The sequence below is a fragment of the Scylla paramamosain genome, chromosome 10, assembly GCF_035594125.1.
Source record: "Scylla paramamosain isolate STU-SP2022 chromosome 10, ASM3559412v1, whole genome shotgun sequence".
Taxonomy (NCBI): Eukaryota; Metazoa; Arthropoda; class Malacostraca; order Decapoda; family Portunidae; genus Scylla; species Scylla paramamosain.
Genome location: NC_087160.1, coordinates 19,570,698 through 19,592,334, shown reverse-complemented (window position 1 = coordinate 19,592,334; position 21,637 = coordinate 19,570,698). Strand labels below are relative to the sequence as shown.

The 21,637-nt window shown below is 39.3% G+C and overlaps 2 protein-coding genes across 4 annotated transcripts; one reads left to right on the top strand and one right to left on the bottom strand.

The window, feature by feature from the left end:
* The first annotated feature begins 642 nt into the window (after window positions 1-642).
* LOC135104311 (transmembrane protein 256 homolog) lies at window positions 643-9,653 on the top strand. The gene is made up of 4 exons (XM_064011571.1): window positions 643-1,352; window positions 4,188-4,341; window positions 4,826-4,944; window positions 8,525-9,653. Exons 1-4 carry the CDS (start codon window positions 1,245-1,247, stop codon window positions 8,666-8,668), a joined length of 525 nt encoding a protein of 174 aa, XP_063867641.1. The 5' UTR covers window positions 643-1,244; the 3' UTR covers window positions 8,669-9,653.
* Window positions 9,100-21,611, bottom strand: LOC135104309 (alpha-ketoglutarate-dependent dioxygenase alkB homolog 4-like). Of its 3 annotated transcripts, none has more exons than XM_064011564.1 (6): window positions 21,482-21,611; window positions 17,473-17,527; window positions 12,579-12,932; window positions 12,274-12,374; window positions 11,122-11,236; window positions 9,100-10,821 (listed from the first exon to the last, which is right to left on the bottom strand). In XM_064011564.1, exons 3-6 carry the CDS (start codon window positions 12,684-12,686, stop codon window positions 10,096-10,098), a joined length of 1,050 nt encoding a protein of 349 aa, XP_063867634.1. In that variant the 5' UTR covers window positions 12,687-12,932; window positions 17,473-17,527; window positions 21,482-21,611; the 3' UTR covers window positions 9,100-10,095. The 3 variants fall into 3 exon arrangements, with proteins under 3 accessions (XP_063867634.1, XP_063867636.1, XP_063867637.1); XM_064011566.1 differs by having other exon boundaries at window positions 17,473-17,530; window positions 21,482-21,600; XM_064011567.1 differs by lacking the exon at window positions 17,473-17,527 and having other exon boundaries at window positions 21,482-21,598.
* Window positions 21,612-21,637: the final 26 nt, after the last annotated feature.

The window sequence follows — 21,637 nt, the reverse complement described above, 5'->3', positions numbered from 1 at the left end:
GATACTAAGGATGGCACCGTAACGTAGCACTGTAGGGCGGCACTGTAGGGCGTCACCGTAGGGCGGTATCATAGAGCGGCACCGTAGCAGTACCGTAAAAGTACCGTAGAGTAGCACTGTAGAACGACACCGTAGGCGTCGCTAAAAAACGGCGCCGTAATGTGTCATCAAAGGGCGGCACCGTAGGGCGGCACTGTAAAACGGCACCGTAGGGCGTCACCAAAGGGCGGCTCCGTAGCGTACAAAGAAGCTTAAGAGAGACTTTTTAGCTTCTTTGGAGAGCAAGTTACGCTAAAATGGTATACGAAGAGAGTGACCAGAGGTACTTCATTGGCACGTAGGAGACTGGGGAATAGATTATTAGTTAAAGCATGGACAGGAACACTGGAGGTTAAAGCCAGGAGTAGGGACGAGCAGGACCACTAGACCGTAGGGGGAAGAGACGATAGAACACATTATTGTGGAGTGTCGTAGATATGAGCGACAGAGAGGTAGACTTATAAAAGAAATTGTGGGAATCATAGTGAGAGTGGCAGACTAGACGGGAGAAAACTCATAGAAGGATTTTCTCTGTGCTGGAATTGTATGGGAGCGAGGAAGAAAGGGAAAGTATTGTAAAAGAGATGAAAAAGTTCCTTGTGCAAGCCTGAGAAATACGTCAGAAAGGTTAGGTGTTAGGAGCCATGTTGCTTCCGTGTTCTGCTCTGTCTCTCCCACAGGCTGAGGAGGACGACGAGCAGCGGACCTACCAAGTGATATAAGCTATAAAGGTCACAAGAAGAAGAAGAAGACACCTCCACCGCTCATACTTGATGCCGGTATTTTAATAACTGCTTGAGAAGATCAAGATGGAAGCTGTTGGCTTCTAGATTCTTATTAGTTGGTGGTTCCAACAGAGGAAGCCAATCTATATATTTCTGAGACTGGAAGTAATCCTACACTACTCTGATATCAGCTGTTTGGCAAACATAAAGTGGTGTGCCCAGTGCCAGTCATCAGTCATCACAACCACAGTTGGAAGCTGCGCTTGTGTGTGCTGGATGCAGACGTGCGGCCTGATCATCTGTCTGGGAATCACGTCACCCGCTTACGTCTAATGCAAACCACGTCATTGCATAACAACTGAATGGCGGAGGCCTGAGAGAAGACACATTATACATAACACGCCCGCTGAGTCAGAGGCCCGTGGTGCTCGGGTAGTGAAGAAGGCCACTGTGCATCAGCTTGAGCAGGGAGGTGAGGTGATGGTGGGGGACGGGTACAGCTGGCTCTGGAATAACCCTGTCACACGGGAGGTGGCCCGGTGTCCCAAGAGATTCGGGGACCTGGTGTGGGGCAGTAATCATCACTGGGTGAGTACGAGGATTGGTGTGTGATTGGTAATATGATATTGCTGGTACATGTAGCTGACATTAGTTCTTTAGGGTGTTTTGGGGTAAAGGTGAGTATAAGGAGTAGTTTGCTTAAGAGCAGTCAGATATTGATGGGATGGTATAATTGCAGTTTCCCTCAATAAACCGCACGTAAGTATGAAGTGTCTCACGGTCTAGATCACACTGCTAGGAGCATTTTTAACCCCATATTACCTTGTCGCAAACGAATAATAAGGTCGGGACGGAATTTCAAAGATTTACCTCAGTGTTTAGCTGGAATCCTAGGTTAGGATAGGTTAGGTTAGGATAGGTAAGGTTAGGATAGGTAAGGTTAGGATAGGTAAGGTTAGGTAAGGTTAGGTTAGGATAGGTAAGGTTAGGATAGGTTAGGATAGGATAGGTAAGGTTAGGTTAGGTTACCTTAGCTTTCTGGTTGTGTTCAAATATACTAATGGTGGGGGTTCAAGGTTTTTGGTTTGCTACATTTAGGAAATTTCCTTGACTTCTAGGGAAATTTCCCTACATTTTCAAAGTCTATATATCACTCGTGTGTGCCCCCCCACCCTAAAAAAAAAAACCCTGGTTGCCCACAGGCCCCCAAGCTTGCTGGAGGGGTTGGAGGGATGTGGGTAGAGATTGGGGATATTGGGTGAAACTGCAAATTTAGTGATGGGTTTATTGTTTGTTTGTGACATTCATTCTTATGGTTGTTTATGATCACACACTTCAGTGAATGAGTGTAGGGACAAGAGTTCAGGACACCAAGGTGTCTGTATTAGATAATTCTGTTATTTTTCTTATATATATATATATATATATATATATATATATATATATATATATATATATATATATATATATATATATTCTTTTTATTTATTTATTTATTTTTTTTTTTATGTAGGAGGGACACTGACCAAGGACAACAAAAATCTGATAAAGAAAAATGCCCACTGAAATGCTAGTCCCATAAAAAGGGTCCAAAGCAGTAGTCAAAAATTGAAGGATAAGTGTCTTGAAACCTCCCTCTTGAAGGAATTCAAGTCATAGGAAGGTGGAAATACAGAAGCAGGCAGGGAGTTCCAGAGTTTACCAGAGAAAGGGATGAATGACAGAATACTGGTTAACTCTTTCGTTAGAGAGGTGGACAGAATAGGGGTGAGAGAAAGAAGAAAGTCTTGTGCAGCGAGGCCGTGGGAGGAGGGAAGGCATGCAGTTAGCAAGATCAGAAGAGCAGTTAGCATGAAAATAGCGGTAGAAGACAGCTAGAGATGCAACATTGCGGCGATGAGAGAGAGGCTGAAGACAGTCAGTTAGAGGAGAGGAGTTGATGAGATGAAAAGCTTTTGATTCCACCCTGTCTAGAAGAGCAGTATGAATGGAACCCCCCCAGACATGTGAAGCATACTCCATACATGGACGGATAAGGTCCTTGTACAGAGTTAGGGTTGGTGAGAAAAACTGGAGGAGACTTCTCAGAACGCGCAACTTCATAGAAGCTGTTTTAGCTAGAGATGAGATGTGAAGTTTCCAGTTCAGATTATAAGTAAAGGACAGACCGAGGATGTTCAGTGTAAAAGAGGGGGACAGTTGAGTGTCATTGAAGAAGAGGGGATAGTTGTCTGAAAGGTTGTGTCAAGTTAATATATGGAGGAATTGAGTTTTTGTATATATATACACATTCTGTCTATTTTTATGGTTGTTGTCAGATTTCTAAGATAATACAATTAATTGTTAGCCAGTGGATAAGCAGCTTGCCAATGCAAAATACATTCTCTGTCTGTTTAGCAGACAATTGTGCTATTTGGTTGATTGTGTTGGCATCATGCATTGACAGTGAGTGCACAGTGTGCTGCTTCCTATGACTCATGATTGCTTCTTCTAAAAGCTGAGCAGATTTGATCATAAAAGCAAAATTTTTAATAGGATGAACTAATGCTGGGAACTCCACCACAATTTCTCCCCTCAGTGGAATTAATTAGCTGTCTTATTTTGTGGCTCAACCTCTATAAGTCTCCACCAGAATCAATCTAACTTAGGAAATAATTCAAAGAGATGAAGACAGACTGAGGTAAATTTTTTACTCTTTCTGCAGTCTTTCTATTCTGGACGAAACTATTTTTTTTTCAGGTAGTTGTTTTTCCCACAAATCATGTTTTTATTTTCTACCACCTTAAAAATTAATGATTTGTAATAGAAACAAAAAGCAGATTAATACAAAACAGATGAAAATGTACCAGAAAAACAAAATATCTTGGTCTTCACAAATAAGTAACACAGCAGTAACACTCCCTGGCAATGTTCCCCTCAAGAGGACTAGCAGCCACTCACCGTGGCTGTCAGCTGGCTGTCATGCACCACCACCTAAACAAATAACCTAACCTGACCAAATGAATCTAACCAAACCAAACTAACTTAATGTAACCAAACTAACCAAATCAAACTAAGCTAACCTAACAAACCAAACTAATCAAACCTAGCCAAACTAACCTAATCTCACCAAACTAATGTAACCTAACCAAACTTACCAAACCCAACTGAACTAATTTTGCTTCTCCCCAGAACAGATAAATCTCAAAAAATCACTGTCATCATTATAAATAATTTGCAGTGGGTATACATGAGGGTTCAAATTACTCAGAATTAGAACTATCTGATGAAAAGTATAGGAAAAGCCATGTTGAGACTGGTGAAAGAGTAAAAGAATTTCCTGGGAATTTTTCATAAAGATGAGTCAATTGTTATTTTCTTGTTTTCTAGTATAGGAAAAATTACTTGAAAAATGTCACTTTCAATGTTATTTGCATATTTCAGAGTGGTGGTCATCAGGTTGCAAAGCAGGTGTCTGAGAAAGTTTCTGAAGTTCCTGTCAACATGCTTAACATCCCCTCATATGCACGCTGGTTTGTACGCCTTGCTGGCATCTCAGGCGCCTCAGCTGTTGCTCTTGGGGCATATGGTGCCCATGGTATGTACTACCAGTGTTTTTTGCACTGTTGTTTTTTGGGCTTATCTTTATAACTGTTTTGTGTGTCATCAGGAAACTTTGATATGGTGGGAAACATTGTTTGGGTTTGCACTTTGCAGCCAGATTGGAAGGACATTCCTGTTCTGTGTCATTAAAAATAACTAAAAGGAATGGAGCATGGGAACACGAAACATCCTCCTTTGTATTTTTGTTTCTATGATGAAAAAAAGGCATGCTGTCTTAACTATCCATTTCTGAAGGCAATATTAATATTAACTTTGTATATTAATAAGTAGTCTTTAGATGTTTAAATGAATTATCAGTTATTTTGTATAAATGCTTTCTATAAAATCTCAGTCAACTATGATTAAATTTAGACTTCAAAGCATTGCATATAGTTGTCTTGTTGCAAGATTTTCAAGATTTTTTGTATTGAAAGCAGCATCTCCTAGCATTACACAGAACATTTAACTCTGGTTTTCAGTGTTTTATCGGCGAGATTACCCTGAGGAGCTGAAGCAAGTGTATGAGACAGCCAACAGATACCACTTCTTGCACACACTAGCGCTGCTTGGTGTACCTCTCTGCCGACGACCCAAACTGGTGAGAGATTAAGCCCAGAGAAAGAGCTTTGCTAATGGTATTAAGAGAAATTAATATATATATATATATATATATATATATATATATATATATATATATATATATATATATATATATATATATATATATATATATATATATTTTTTTTTTTTTTTTAATTTATTTATTTTATTTTTTTTATGTAGGAGGGACACTGACCAAGGGCAACAAAAATCCGATAAAAAAAAAAAAGCCCACTGAAATGCCAGTCCCATAAAAAGGGTCCAAAGCAGTAGTCAAAACTTAAAGGATAACTGTCTTGAAACCTCCCTCTTGAAGGAATTCAAGTCATAGGAAGGTGGAAATACAGAAGCAGGCAGGGAGTTCCAGAGTTTACCAGAGAAAGGGATGAATGATAGAGAATACTGGTTAACTCTTGCGTTAGAGAGGTGGACAGAATAGGGGTGAAAGAAAGAAGAAAGTCTTGTGCAGCGAGGCTGCGAGAGGAGGGGAGGCATGCAGTTAGCAAGATCAGAAGAGCAGTTAGCATGAAAATAGCGGTGGAAGACAGCTAGAGATGCAACATTGCGGCGATGAGAGAGAGGCTGAAGACAGTCAGTTAGAGGAGAGGAGTTGATGAGATGAAAAGCTTTTGATTGCACCCTGTCTAGAAGAGCAGTATGAGTGAAACCCCCCCAGACATGTGAAGCATACTCCATACATGGATGGATAAGGCCCTTGTACAGTTAGCAGCTGGGGGGGTGAGAAAAACTGGCGGAGACGTCTCAGAATGCCTGACTTCATAGAAGCTGTTTTAGCTAGCGATGAGATGTGAAGTTTCCAGTTCAGATTATAAGTAAAGGACAGACTGAGGATGTTCAGTGTAGAAGAGGGGGACAGTTGAGTGTCATTGAAGAAGAGGGGATAGTTGTCTGGAAGGTTGTGTTGAGTTGATAGATGGAGGAATTGAGTTTTTGAGGTATTGAACAATACCAAGTTTGCTCTGCCCCAATCAGAAATTTTAGAAAGATCAGAAGTCAAGGGTTCTGTGGCTTCCCTTCGTGAAATGTTTACTTCCTGAAAGGTTGGACGTCTATGAAAAGACGTGGAAAAGTGCAGGGTGGTATCATCAGCGTAGGAATGGATAGGACAAGAAGTTTGGTTTAGAAGATCATTAATGAATAATAAGAAGAGAGTGGGTGACAGGACAGAACCCTGAGGAACACCACTGTTGATAGATTTAGGAGAAGAACAGTGACCATCTACCACAGCAGCAGTAGAACGGTCAGAAAGGAAACTTGAGATGAAGTTACAGAGAGAAGGATAGAAGCCATAGGAGGGTAGTTTGGAAATCAAAGCTTTGTGCCAGACTCTATCAAAAGCTTTTGATATGTCCAAGGCAACAGCAAATGTTTCACCAAAATCTCTAAAAGAGGACGACCAAGACTCAGTAAGGAAAGCCAGAAGATCGCCAGTAGAGCGGCCTTGACGGAACCCATACTGGCGATCAGATAGAAGGTTGTGAAGTGATAGATGTTTAAGAATCTTCCTGTTGAGGATAGATTAAAAAACTTTAGATAGGTAGGAAATTAAAGCAATAGGACGGTAGTTTGAGGGATTAGAACGGTCACCCTTTTTAGGAACAGGCTGAATGTAGGCAAACTTCCAGCAAGAAGGAAAGGTGGATGTTGACAGACAGAGCTGAAAGAGTTTGACTAGATAAGGTGCAAGCACAGAGGCACAGTTTCGGAGAACAATAGGAGGGACCCCATCGGGTCCATAAGCCTTCCGAGGGTTTAGGCCAGCCAGGGCATGGAAAACATCATTGCGAAGAATTTTAATAGGTAGCATGAAGTAGTCAGAGGGTGGAGGAGAGGGAGGAACAAGCCCAGAATCATCCAAGGTAGAGTTTTTAGCAAAGGTTTGAGCAGAGTTCAGCTTTAGAAATAGATGTGATAGCAGTGGTGCCATCTGGTTGAAATAAAGGAGGAAAAGGAGAAGCAAAGTTATTGGAGATATTTTTGGCTAGGTGCCAGAAGTCACAAGGGGAGTTAGATCTTGAAAGGTTTTGACACTCTGTTAATGAAGGAGTTTTTGGCTAGTTGGAGAACAGACTTGGCATGGTTCCGGGCAGAAATATAAAGTGCATGAGATTCTGGTGATGGAAGGCTTAAGTACCTTTTGTGGGCCACCTCTCTATCATGTATAGCACAAGAACAAGCTGTGTTAAACCAAGGTTTGGAAGGTTTAGGTCGAGAAAAAGAGTGAGGAATGTACGCTTCCGTGCCAGACATTATCACCACTGTTACGCGCTCAGCACACAAAGATGGGTCTCTGACACGGAAGCAGTAGTCATTCCAAGGAAAATCAGCAAAATACCTCCTCAGGTCCCCCCAACTACCAGAGGCAGAATGCCAGAGGCACCTTTGCTTAGGGGGATCTTGAGGAGTGATTGGAGCGATAGGACAAGATACAGAGATGAGATTGTGATCGGAGGAGCCCAACGGAGAAGAATGGGTGACAGAATAAGCAGAAGGATTAGAGGTCAGGAAAAGGTCAAGAATGTTGGGCGTATCTCCAAGACGGTCAGGAATACAAGTAGGGTGTTGCACCAATTTCTCTTTGTCGTGGAGGATAGCAAAGTTGAAGGCTAGTTCACCAGGATGGTCAGTGAAGGGAGAGGAAGGCCAAAGCTGGTGGTGAACATTGAAGTCTCCAAGAATGGAGATCTCTGCAAAAGGGAAGAGAGTCAGAATGTGCTCCACTTTGGAAGTTAAGTAGTCAAAGAATTTCTTATAGTCAGAGGAGTTAGGTGAGAGGTATACAGCACAGATAAATTTAGTTTGAGAGTGACTCTGTAGTCGTAGCCAGATGGTGGAAAACTCAGAAGATTCAAGAGCGTGGGCACGAGATTGGTATTGGTAAATCCTTTTCATCATGTTTGCACAAACTTTCTCTTGTCTGGAAGTGGCTATTATACAAACCATATGCCAAAGGTTATTGTTCATATCTTTAGCTGCATTAGAAAACCTTCAATATTTAGGGTACAGTAAAATCCCTCTCATCCGGCATTCGAGTATCCGGCAGCTTCAAGTATCCGGCACATTTTTCCCCGAGCCTTAAAATCAATAAAAAATCAATGTGTATTCATAAAATTGATTAAAATTCCCGCGCGAGGCATACTTTGTCCCCTCGCCACCAGAGCGCACTGCTTCGCGCCACCCGCGGCCCACTGCACTGTGTTTACTCAGTGACTCAGTCCTGCGTGTGCACTGTTTATCGCCTGACGCCTTGATCATGCCTAAAGTTGTAGAAAAGAGGAAGCGTGTTGTGCTTACACTTAAGCAGCTGATCAGATCAGCTGCTGATTAAGATCAGCTGATCTTTGTTATGGTAAGATGCGTGAGTGTAGGGTGGTGATTGTGGACATAATTTCACTTCTATTCAAGTATCTGGCATGTCGGCGGTCCCGTTGATGCTGGATAAGAGGGATCTTACTGTACTAACTTTGCATGCAGAGATTTTGCTATTTCATATTTAAATCACTGTGCTCTAGAATTATTAAGATGGAACTCTTAGCAAATATAATCTTTGTTTCCAGGCTGGCACACTTATATTCACTGGGACAGCTATTTTCTGTGGCACTTGCTACTTTTATGCACTGACGGGATCCAAGAACATCAGACAGTACACACCCTACGGAGGAATGTTGCTGATTGCAGGCTGGCTGGCCATGGTTCTTTAATTGTACTACATGCATGTGGGAGGAATTCAGATAACTAGAATCGGAACAAGAGTGATTGTTATTCACAAATATTGATCAATAAATTGTTGAATATTGAATGTTAGCAGAGATGCTTAATTGAACAGAAATCTGAAAGACTTTAGTGAAGAAAGAATATTTTGGTATTCTGATAAAACAGGTCTGTTTCATACAGGAATGTGACTAAAAGGAAGAAAGGATGAAAGAAAACTAAGCTTACATCACAGATCTCCATTAGTATTCATCACCATCTTATGTTAACGTGAATCCCAATTGAACAAAATAAATATTATGACCATATCTACTTTGCATTGCATAAGTGAAATGGATGTAAACCATGAATACAGATTGTGTACATGGTCATTGTAGTAATGTATAAAAAAAACATATTAAAGAGGCTTAAAGCAGTGATGTTTACCAGCATATAGTGGTAAATATTTCATTAACTGTTCTTTATGCTTTCCAGAAATTACCCTCAGATTTTTAAACAATGTAATATTGAATATACTGAGAAAAAAAAAACAAAACAGTGAAGCCTCATGATAACCTGCACTTTGTATGTGGCAAAAGCTTCTCCTTGGCTCCTTTTGATTCCCTGTGTAAGGATGACTTTTCCCTCTGCCTGTTTTTCTGCCTCTCTTAGCTTAACTGATGCCTTCCAGCTGATTGAATATTCCCATAGTGGTGAAGTGTATTAGCTCTATCCCTTTGTATTCCACTGCAGAGTGAGTTAAAAGCATGAAGCTCAAGGGCAGATAGAGAAAGGAAAGTTAGATATCAGGCTATAAAAAGTTTGCAAGTTTCATAGCTTATGATACAGAAGGTGTACAGTAAGGGCATCTTTAGGGAAGATTTGTTTATTTTTATGGAGGTTGTTGAGATGTACATTATGATTTATATAATGTTTGCAAATGTAGCGAATGATATTAGGTGGATGCATTAAAATTATATATTAATTTTGGAAAAAGAGTATAATTATTATCTTGTGATAAGGGACACATTTCACCTTTTCACTCCATCTGTAATATAATAAATGCGTACAAGACTTTCCATTCATGATACATCATAAGTGATGTGACTGGAAAAAAACAAAGATTACTAATTGCAATAAACACAGTCATACATAGAACAGGATTTAACACAGCCATGTGAACTAATAAAATTATCCCCCCCCTCTCTCTCTCCATATATATATATATATATATATATATATATATATATATATATATATATATATATATATATATATATATATATATAAAGTAATTTATCAATAAAAAAATGATTTACCAGAACATTTCATATTGTTCTAGTTTTATAAAAATGAAGTTCATGATTAAAACGTGAGCAAGTGGTAGCATGACATTTACATAAGTTCCTCTCACTGTTCTATGGAGGTGTCACTTTGGTCACGTTTCAACAGTACCTTCCTGATCCAGTGAGTAATAACTGTGGTGGTCCCAGAACACTTTCCCTGCCTGCAGGATAGCCTCACCCACTTTAGCTTTTGGGCCACAAGGGAGATAGGTGGGTGTTAATTCTCTGTATGTGATGCACACCCTCCTGGAAGGAATGTCCTCTCTCAGTATCCCATGTTCCCAGTCGTATCGAGGTGGCCCATACAGCACCAACAAGGAGCGTCGAGGCATGGGTACACGCACCACATCTGGCATTGAGCACCCTGTTGGTTGTGACATCAAGCTTGAGTATTTTTCCTCAGCATTGTCACCTGCTTGGATATCACCAGTCTGTGTTTGGAGTTTGGCATACTCTTCACCTAATGTGCCATCTCCCTTAACCCTACCATCTTCCACTTGTGAAGGGTAGGTTTTGCGGTCCACTAAATTATATTTTGTTTCAGGGCCGTTAAATTTTCTTAAGGTGAGAGTAGAGTCAAGTAGCAGACTGAGTGTTGGTATCCTCTCACCCCATATCCAGCAATCATCAATATGTGGGTCAATGGATGCACCTCTCTCTGGAGAGTACTCAAGGGAACACTGCTCCACTGTCTGGAAATTGCGGAGGATATCAACCATGGCAAAGCGGTCCTGTATGTACTTGGTGAAGGCTGGGTAGCCTGAGAAGGTGTCACACCTTACACGTCTCTTTTTGAAGTTACATTTTGGTCCATAATTCTAGAAGGGACAAAAATTTATAAATATACAACCTATTTTCACTAAATGAAATTAACAAAAATTTGAGATTTGGGCAAAGTTTTAAACATGCTCTAATTACTTTTATGCAGGATAAAAGTGTCACTGATCATGATTTTCTCCGGTACTATTATTAGAGATGCACCATGATGACTGATTCACAAAAGGGGCGAAATGAAAGTTCCATTATGATGTTATTTACAGAACAAGCTAAACAGATCACAGAAGACTGCATTTTTTAAGCTGAAGTAATCTGTGCAAATGAGTAACACTTTCACTCACTTGTTTCCTTCTGCCACTCTGAGACAAATCCCAAGGCACCTCATCAATGGAATCCATGAGTGTTCTTTCTTCTTCCTCAGATATAAAGTTCTGAATTATTTTCACTCCTGGAAACCTGAGATTATTTTGTATGAGCAGGATTTGGGAGGGAGAAGGAAATTGTGTAACACAAGTTTCTGCAAATACTGAAAGAGGTGAAAGAACGTGCAATTCTAAATAGAAAATGTTCTATACACATATGCATTTTCAGGGTTTGTTTACCTGTCAGAGAAGTAGAAAATGTAAGGGTGTACTATGTGTGTAGCTGAGATGATGGACAGACAGTTGCAATGTCGCAGCCTCAGAGGTGCCACATGCTCAAATTACAAATGCTTTTATTGTATTTTTTTCCAGGCTGTGGAATATTACAGTATCTCATAACAAGACAAATGGTGTTGAAAAGCATGTAATTTACCGATAAGCATTACACGAGAACATTACTGTGGTGATTAAAAGTACTCCTGTAAAATGCCATGCAGCATCATCACTCTTCTGTTTTCAAGGTCGCTCAGACTTGCTCCCCCGTCCTCCCTCACTTTGATGATGCCACGTAGAATTTTATAGGAGTACTTTTAATCAATAATGCAATAATGTTGTCATGTAATGCTTATCAGTAAATTACATGCTTTTTAATACTGTTTGTCTTGTTACAAGATATTGTAATATTCCACAGCCTGCAAAAAATACGATAAAACCATTTGTAATTTGAGCAAGTGGCACCTCTGAGGCTGCGACAATGCAACTGTCTGTCCATCACCACAGCTACATGCATAGTACACCCTTACATTTTCAACTCCTCTGACAGGTAAACAAAGCCTTAAAATGCATCTGTGTATAGAACATTTTCTAATTAGAATTACACGTTCTTTCACCTCTTTCAGTATTTGCAGAAACTCACGTTACATCCTGTATAGCCAGTATGAAAAATCTAACTTCAAAGAGCTAATTTAGCAAGAGTTAAAGACAGCAGAAAAAAATAAAATTATCCATAGAGAACAGAAAATGAGTGAAAGAAATGAAAAGTTATAAAATTAATGATTTAACACTTTTATCTATGGCTGAAAAGACAATATTGTTCTGACAGAATGTCCCCTAAGTTGTGTATCAACCCACACTCTTCCTTCTCCCTGGTGATTGGGGTGACACTTCCAGGAGTTGGTATCCCAGCCAGGCCAGGCCAGATCACACTCAGGACAGTAAACAAGAGCATGTTCCTGGAACAAACAATATGACTGTAAGCACAATTCATATTTTGTGAATTTATTATTATTATTTTATTTATTTTTTTAACAGAACAGATTTAAGCATTGAGTTGAATCTCTCTCTCTCTCTCTCTCTCTCTCTCTCTCTCTCTCTCTCTCTCTCTCTCTCTCTCTCTCTCTCTCTCTCAGCCAAGTAGCATGTTGTGGTTATGTTACCTTCTGGGTATGCGTGACCCAGGAGGACATCACTTGCTCTCCCATCTCTTTCTCACACAGCAAACATGTCCTCTGGCCCTTACACCCACATGGCCGTGGCTGAAACATCCTTTCAGTGGAAATAGTATAGAATCTTGGTGGTAATAGTTTTTCACTTTGTTCTTATTCTTATTGGGGATTTAATGGGGTCATATAGGCTATAGTGCCACAACCTCTAGTCCCCTAAAGGTTAGGTTAGCTGGTCAGATTCTGGTGAGTTGTCCTGTCTCCTGGAGGAAGATCCTGGTGTGCTTGAGTGTCTTGAAGGTCAAGCTGGAGTCTTGAAAGCCACCCAGAAGATCTGCTGGTTTTGGTCTGTGGAGGTAAGTGATGTTAGTGAGTGGAGGAGAGCAGTGGAGTGGTGGCTGTGAGTGGAGGAGAGAAGTGCAAATGGAGTGGAGTGGTGGCTATGAGTGGAGTGAAGTGGTGGTAGTGAGTGGAGAAGTGGTGGCAATGAGTGGAGGAGAGTGGTGGCAGTGAGTGGAGGAGAGTGGTGCAATGTGAGTGGTGGTGACCAGCTAACACAGCTATAGACACCCCTTTTTTTTATCTATTTACTACTTATTTATTTTATTCTCACTCACACATTCCCATCACAATCTCTCCCACACTATCACATTCTCTTTTACTTTATAGACATATCTCTTGCCTGGAGAGAGAGAGAGAGTTACATTAGGGGAGGGGAGGCAGGGAGACTTTTCACAGGTACCTGCGCAGTGTCTAGAGTGTGGCAAGCCCTTGTGGGTATAATAGACCTGTCCTGGATATGTTACGGTAAGATCTGGTGAGGTTGTGGTGTTTAAGTTACATTATTTGGGTTATTGGGGGGCACGTGTGGCCAAAATACCCCAAAACATGCTCAAAACACACCAAGACACCTACAAAGTTCACCCAAACACACCAAAACCACACTCAAAACATCTTTCAATACAACAAAACTCACCCAAACACACCCAAGACATTTAAAACACTCAAATCTAACAAAACTCATCCAAATCATACCTAAAACACACTTTAAACATCCAAAACACACTCAAAACACCCCATAACACACAAATACAGTAAAATCCCTCTTATCCGGCATCAACGGGACCGCCAACATGCCGGATACTTGAATATTGCCGGATACTTGAATAGAAGTGAAATTATGTCCACAATCACCATCCTACACTCATGCATCTTACCATAACAAAGATCAGCTGATCTTAATCAGCAGCTGATCTGATCAGTTGCTTAAGTGTAAGCACAACACGCTTCCTCTTTTCTACAACTTTAGGCATGATGAAGGCGTCAGGCGATAAACAGTGCACATGCGGGACTGAGTCACTGAGTAAACACAGTGCAGTGGGCCGCGGATGACGCGAAGCAGTGCGCTCTGGTGGCGAGGGGACAAAGTATGCCTCGTGCGGGAATTTTAATTGATTTTATGAGTACACATTGATTTTTTATTGATTTTAAGGCTCGGGGGAAAAATGTGCAGGATACTTGAAGCTGCCGGATACTCGAATGCCGGATAAGAGGGATTTTACTGTATATCCTCAAAACTCACCCAAATACACCCAAATGCACCCAAAACACGTTTTAATCATCCGAAATACACTCAAAACACCCCACATCACCTCAAAATACCCCAAAAACTCGCCCAAACATACCCAAATCACACTAAAAACATCCATAACACTCAAAATACTCTGATATACCCACGAAACTCACCCAACACAACCAAAATACTAGAAATATCCAAAACATCCCACAACACCCTAGAATACCCACAAAACTCACTCAAAACATCCAAAACACACTTAAAACACTCTCAATACCCTAAAGTATCCACAAAACTCACCAAAAACACTCAAAACATCCAAAGCACACCCAAAACACCCAAAAACTCATTCATACACACCAAAAACATCCCACACCACAGAATATGTCCAAAACACACCAAAATGCACCCAATGCACACCACACACTCAAATACAGTAAAATCCCTCTCATCCGGCATTCAAGTATCCGGCAGCTTCAAGTATCCGGCACATTTTTTCCCGAGCCTTAAAATCAATAAAAAATCAATGTGTACTCATAAAATCGATTAAATTATGATTAATTATGAGAACGGCACAATCCCCGAGTTCCAAAAACAGTTTAATGTTAAGGATGCGATATTCATGGCTTCACTTGCTTGGCTAGACGTTAAAAGGCAAACATTGATGCAATGTTGGCGCAAATTGTACCCTTTGATGATGTGTGATGATGAGGATGATGAGGAGTGTGAAGGGTTTGTAGGTGGCATGAAAAATTCGGTGGTGAGCGAGCTGAGGGAAATGGGGGGAAATGTGCAACTTAAAGTGACAGATGAAGCGTTACAGGAATGGGTGGACGTGGACGAAAATCAGGCCGTAACATTCACTCTCACAGACGAGGAACTTATCAACGCTGTAGTAGAAGATCATTTAGAGAAAATTAGTGATGATAGTGATGATGATGATGATGATAATGAGCCTAAAGTAACTTGGGAACAGGCTGCGAAACACATAGCTGGCTTTGTCAGGTTTGCTGAGCAGTGCACATACATGTCAACCCGAGATATTATGACCCTTCACTGCATTGAGAATGAGTTTTTGCTGCAAAGAAGAAGGAGCTGCAAACAAGGAGACATTAGAAACTATTTTAAAGTAGCTTGTAAGGGAAAAGAAGTGGGGCAGACAAGTACAGAATCTGATGATGTTGATGACCCGGAGGGTGTTGAATGAGAGGTGTGGGGAGCGAAAAAGTGTCACAAACACTCGTACATTTTCATATCTTTATTGTATGCTATACATGTTGGCTAATATTGAATAAAGCAAATAAGTGTATATGTACTTTATTTTTGTAACCCATCAACTTATTTATAAGAGGAAAGTATTAAAGAGAATGTTAGTACAGTAGTATTGTGTGTTGGTGAGTGTGAAGTGGCAGCGCGGGTGGCGACGCGCGGCACGGCGATCAACTGATCTTTGTTATGGTAAGATGCGTGAGAGTAGGGTGGTGATTGTGGACATAATTTCACTTCTATTCAAGTATCCGGCATGCTTCAAGTATCCGGCATGTTGGTGGTCCCGTTGATGCCAGATAAGAGGGATTTTACTGTACACCCAAAAGACCACACACACACCCGAACCCACCCAAAACACTTAAAACACCCAAAATAAACCCAAAACAAATTCACAAGACTTCAATATAATCCCAAACACACCAAAACACTCCACAATATACTCAAAACATCCCACAAGACTAAAAACACATAAAATACATCTAGAAACATCCTAAGGCATACTTAAAACACCCTAAATTCACTCAACACACAGATAACAGCAAATATACTCGTACATCCTAAACACACCTAAACACCCGCAAAACAGACTCATAACAACCCATAACCTTCCTAAACACACCCAAAACACATTTAAAACACCCAAAACACACAAAATATTACAGAGAAAGGCAGGGCAGGAAGGGATAGCTAAACACTGTCTTCTTGATATTTACCTGTTATGCCTCCTCCTCCTCCTCCTCCATTTCTCTATTTTTTTCTCCTACTACTATTACTACTACCTACACGCCTGAGTTTGGAAAAGCTGGAAACACCTGGAAAACGCTGGAAATTATGGTAAATGATGACAACGAGACACTGGAGCTGAGCGAGTCCCTTGTCCTTGATGACGTCACAGGCAAGCTGCCACCGTCCACTGGCTTACGTACGTAACGTATTTAATTTTGAAATTGACCCCTAGAAAAAATGAAGCTAGGCTTGAATGTCTTATATATTCTGACTTGATAACTTCAATTAATATTCACAATATCAAAACATCTCCAGCCTGAGTAGTTGTAAAGAAATATTAATATGAGATATGGAAAAAGTGTTGTAACCTTTGAGACCATTAAAACACTGAAAAGTCCACTTATTTCACTTTACACTGGTAAAAAAAACACTTTAAAAAATCTGAACTATTTTTTCAAGCATTGTGAAGTTAGTTACAAGGTGAAATAGAGAAATAAAAAAAAAAATTACAAACACCACTTTTAACGGGACCATAAGCCTATTCAAAGTCCTCATACTTAACTCAACAGGGACGCAAAACACTTCAAATATCATAAAAAAAATTTTGAAGCAATAAAATCTTCATTAAAACCTCAAATAAAAAAAGCCAAAAATCGGTTTGGGTAAATATCACCGTATAAACCACCCTTTATTTACGACAAAAAAACAACAGCAAATTCAGCACATTTACTTAACTGAAGCAAGACAATCACTTCAAAAGCAATGAAATATTTTTAGAAACCATAAAATCTTACTATACAAGCCAAATAAAGTCATTAAAAAAAATATATAAAATATTGGAACCCACAAGGTGAAACAGGCAGCAGTCCATCATGGCAGCCCTCGGCGGCGACCTCAGTAGGGGGAGCAGGCCACCATGTTACCTCAATTATTCCTTCATGATAACAAAACCAGGCAATGGCGGACATACCTGACCAGCAGATATGAAGGCTAGATATGTGGCTCCATCTTGTGACATGTTTGGCTTACAATAACAGAGAGATGAAGCAAATAATGGCTGAAAACACTGACGCTCTGCCTCTACCTCAGCTGACAGCTTGTTTACATATTGACAAACTTTCAATATTTCCCTAAATCACCAACTATTTCCAGACTCAGATGTAAACAAAATCTAAAAATAAATCAACCTCAAAAAATACCTAAAAAAAATAAATAAATAAATAAAACCTAAATAAACAAGTACAAGACACTACAGGGAGGGTGTTGTAGTGAAGGCAATAAGGCTGACTGAGGGGAGGCTGGCACTGCTGGACTCACCTTACGTACACGTGCCCCTCTGGTGCTGCTTGGCGGTGCTCGGTGCAGGGAGAAGCTGCTGGGAATACGGAAACACTGGTTAACAGAGCATGTGGGGCAAGACTGACCAGTGCTGACTAAAACACAATAGCCTAACTAACTGACTGTCTTCAGCTTCTCTTTCATCGCCACAATGTTGCATCCCTAGCTGTCTTCTGCTGCTATTTTCACGCTAACTGCTCTTCTGATCTTGCTAACTGCATGCCTCCCCTCCTCCCGCAGCCTTGCTGCACAAGGCTTTCTTCCTTCTCTCACCCCTATTCTGTCCACCTCTCTAATGCAAGAGTTAACCAATATTTTCAATCATTCATCCCTTTTTCTGGTAAACTCTGGAACTCGCTGCCTGCTTTTGTACTTCCACCTTCCTATGACTTGAATTCCTTCAAGAGGGAGGTTTCAAGACACTTATCCTTCAATTTTTGACTACTGCTTTGGACCCTTTTATGGGATTGGCATCTCAGTGGGATTTTTTTATTTATTGGGTTTTTGTTGCCCTTGGCCAGTGTCCTACATAAAAAAAAAAAAAAATAGATAAAAAAGAAGCCTGCCAGCCAGCCAGCTATTCTCCCTCCCCAGCGCAACCTGTCACTGCTCCTTCAACGACACCCACAAACACACACACTAACACACACAAAAGTTGACATGTTATCAAATATGTCAAATAATATCCTCACTTCCTCACTTCCCTTTTCCCCACTCCACACCCACTATGTGATTATGAACAAAAAAATTCACTCACTGCTGCACCGTGTTACCACAGCAAACACAAACGAGCACAGGAGTTACTTACCACTCTACATATAGTAGAATGTGAAGTGTACACTTTAAAACTTACTTTAATAATTGTCTATATATTTGTAAATGATAACACAAGAAATAAATTAACTGAAGAGGAAGTCCTAGCAATAGGAATGAATATACATTGGAAATATATTGTTGTCAGAGACTTCAGCAGTCACATTGGGATTACTGAAAAACAGAAAATAAATAATAATGGTATGCAAGTTCTTAACATTTCAGAACATCTGAATCTTAATATATTGAACTGTGATATAGACAGTGAAGGAGAGAGGGCATGGCAAAGAGATGATTAGTGTAGTACTATTGACTTTGCATTGGTAAATAAAGAATTATATAAGTACTTTGATAATATGAGAATAGATGAAAATGGTGATGAGTATGATCTATCCAATCACAAACTAATGACTGTGAATTTTAGTTATCATGGAAAATTGCAGGGAACCTAAGGAGGGGCAAAGTACAAAGAAACACATTACTTGAAAATAGACGAACATACTACAAAGGAGTATATAAAAAAAATAGAAAAAAAAAAGCTGAATACCAGTGAATGCACAATGTCAGATTTAGAAATAAAAATAAAAGAAAGAAAAGCAGATAAAACAATGAAAATGACCATAAGAAGGAAAATGGGGAATGCAAAACTAAACGGTGAAGATAGCAGAATAGAACCAATTTGGTTTAATGAAGAAATAAGAACAGAAAAAAAAAAAAAAAATTCAACCAGAAATTATGAAATTCATCAACTATAGAAGAAAAAGGAAAATATAAGGAACTATACTACAAGCAAAAAGAAAGTGAAAGGTAAAATAAAAAGTTAAATAACAAAACATGAAGAAAAAATAACTTTAGAAATAAAAGCAGACAAAAACAACAGAGGAATCTGGCAGCACATAAACAAGTTAACAGGTAAAAGTAATGAAAAGAAAAAAGATATTATACTATATGATGAAAAAGGAGTACTAGAGAAAATATGTGAGTATCCTGTGAAGATTAAAGAATTTTGGGAGAAAATTTATAAGAAAGAAATAACATACCTGAAATATAGAATAATAATATAAAACAAGAATATGAAAATACACTCAAGAACTATTATGACAATATATCAATTAATATAGATAATAATGAATTAATAATACCATATCAGTTAAGAGAACACATGGATGCAGCATTCATGATAAATACTGATGATATAAAACCAATGAAAGATTGTAAAATAACAATGATTAAGTTAAAATACCAAATAAAAAATAAAGTATTTAGGAACAAAAATAACACACGAGGAACTTTCTGCTTGAACATAAGAAAAATACTATTCAAGAGGCAAACAGATATGCAAACATGATACCATCCATCACAAGAAGCTGCAATAAAGTTCTCATAGGAACAACATATTGGAAACATGTTGTTCTACCTTTAATAATGTTTGGGAGAGAAGTAGTAAACTATACAAAGAAAGAAATAGATACAATACAAAAAGCAGAAAACTGAGCATACAGATATGTAATGAATGCCCCAATCTATACTCCAAGCAGTGCAATAAGAGGAGAAATAGCAGCATCATCTCACACAGCAAGAGACATGAAGACCAAACTCCACTATATAAGACACATTATGCAAGGCAACAATACATTACTAAAAACAATCTTTGAAGATATAATGAAACCTCAAAAGATCCATGGATAAAAACAGTTAAGACATATATGTTAGAAATAGATACAAATGTCAATAAAATAAGAGAAATGAGAAAAGAAGAGATAAGCAACAAACAAGGATTGGGACACTGAATACCGGGAAGCAGAATTAGAAACTAAACACAGTTTAGCTATACACAGAAAGTATAAAAATGAAATCAAGATGGAGACAGCAATTTATGATAACACCTTACAATCTGACTTGCTGTTCAAGGCTAGAACAAATACCCTGGAGTTAGGATGGGGGAGTAAACATAGAAATGAAGAAACAAGCCATCCTGAATGTAACTACGATGAAGAAAACTTGGAACATTTTCTGCTATATTGCCCAAAACTACAAAACATCAGAAACACTACATCCCTATCACACAAACATATTGGAAGAACTCTTACTTTTGATAAATATAATAAATATAAGAATATCACAACATCACTCTGGAAAAAAAAGGGTCTGTTTAATAAGACAGAAAGAGCAGCAACAGTAGAAAAAATTTTAGGGGTGCCTTTGCAAAAGCAAGACCCCAAAAAAACCCACTGAACTGAACTAAGGATAGGCTCAACTGCAATGCTTCTCTCTCTCTCTCTCTCTCTCTCTCTCTCTCTCTCTCTCTCTCTCTCTCTCTCTCTCTCTCTCTCTCTCTCCCCTCACGACTGTTTCTCAAGGCCACAAAGATGATTACTAGGGTTTTCAAGGGTGTTTCTCCTGTTAATAATGTAGAAATGTTGTAGATCTGTCACTAGAACTGTAAAAACACCCTTAACAAACCATGTCATTTCAATTACAGCCTTTTAAAAGTGTATTTCTCCTGTTAGTAATGTAGAAATTATGTTAATCTGTTACTAGAACATAAAAACACCTTTAAAAACCCATGCAACTACTGAGAGAGAGAGAGAGAGAGAGAGAGAGAGAGAGAGAGAGAGAGAGAGAGAGAGAGAGAGAGAGAGAGAGAGAGAGAGAGACACACACACACACTAACCAATGCATTTCTAAACCTGTGTGCTGAACTGATGGATCAAGCTGAGGACTAAGCCTATATTAAGTCAATGTATGCTGAATTTTATTTATTTTATTGGTTGACAATAGTTTTATTTTTTTATGCTTTTATGTTATATTTTAATGTAGTTTTATTATTTTTATATTACGTGTTTTTTTTTTCTTACAATATTAATTTTTATCTCCCTACTTGGTAGTTGGTATATAGCAGCCTTGTTTGGTACATGCAAGCCAAAGCAGTGGTACACAGGAGCCGGTACATAGCAGTCCTTCAATGGTACATATAAGCCAAAGAAGTGGTACATAGGAGTCGGTACATAGCAGCCGACGGTACATAGTAGCTAGCATTCCTACGAGGTACGTGGGTCCATCTGTGGTGTCGAGTGTCTTGTCTACAGAGTGCAAGAGTGTAGTACTGTAGGTTGTTTCAGGTGTCTTTCCCACTTCCAGTAGGCTAAATTATAATAAAATAAATATATCTCACCTTTCTAGTATTTTGTCCTTGTCCTAAACTTGGTCCAGCGTGGCCCAGCTGACGGTGAACGTAAACAAATCCTGGATTGTCGCGAACGAACCTCTCTCCTGGCACAGGCTGGCAAACTACAGTTGAAAGCTACAATTTGTTGGATTATCTATATTT

What these genes read in the sequence shown, in the direction of transcription:
- LOC135104311 (XM_064011571.1), top strand. Translation starts at nt 1,245, where the DNA reads ATGGTGGGGGACGGGTACAGCTGGCTCTGGAATAACCCTGTCACACGG. An exon ending in GGGGCAGTAATCATCACTGG is followed by an intron (nt 1,353 to 4,187) that starts GTGAGTACGAGG and finishes TGCATATTTCAG; the next exon opens with AGTGGTGGTCATCAGGTTGC. An exon ending in TCTGCCGACGACCCAAACTG is followed by an intron (nt 4,945 to 8,524) that starts GTGAGAGATTAA and finishes CTTTGTTTCCAG; the next exon opens with GCTGGCACACTTATATTCAC.
- LOC135104309 (XM_064011564.1), bottom strand. Translation starts at nt 12,686, where the DNA reads ATGTTTCAGCCACGGCCATGTGGGTGTAAGGGCCAGAGGACATGTTTG. An exon ending in GGGTCACGCATACCCAGAAG is followed by an intron (nt 12,375 to 12,578) that starts GTAACATAACCA and finishes TGTTTGTTCCAG; the next exon opens with GAACATGCTCTTGTTTACTG. An exon ending in AGAGTGGCAGAAGGAAACAA is followed by an intron (nt 10,822 to 11,121) that starts GTGAGTGAAAGT and finishes TGTCCCTTCTAG; the next exon opens with AATTATGGACCAAAATGTAA.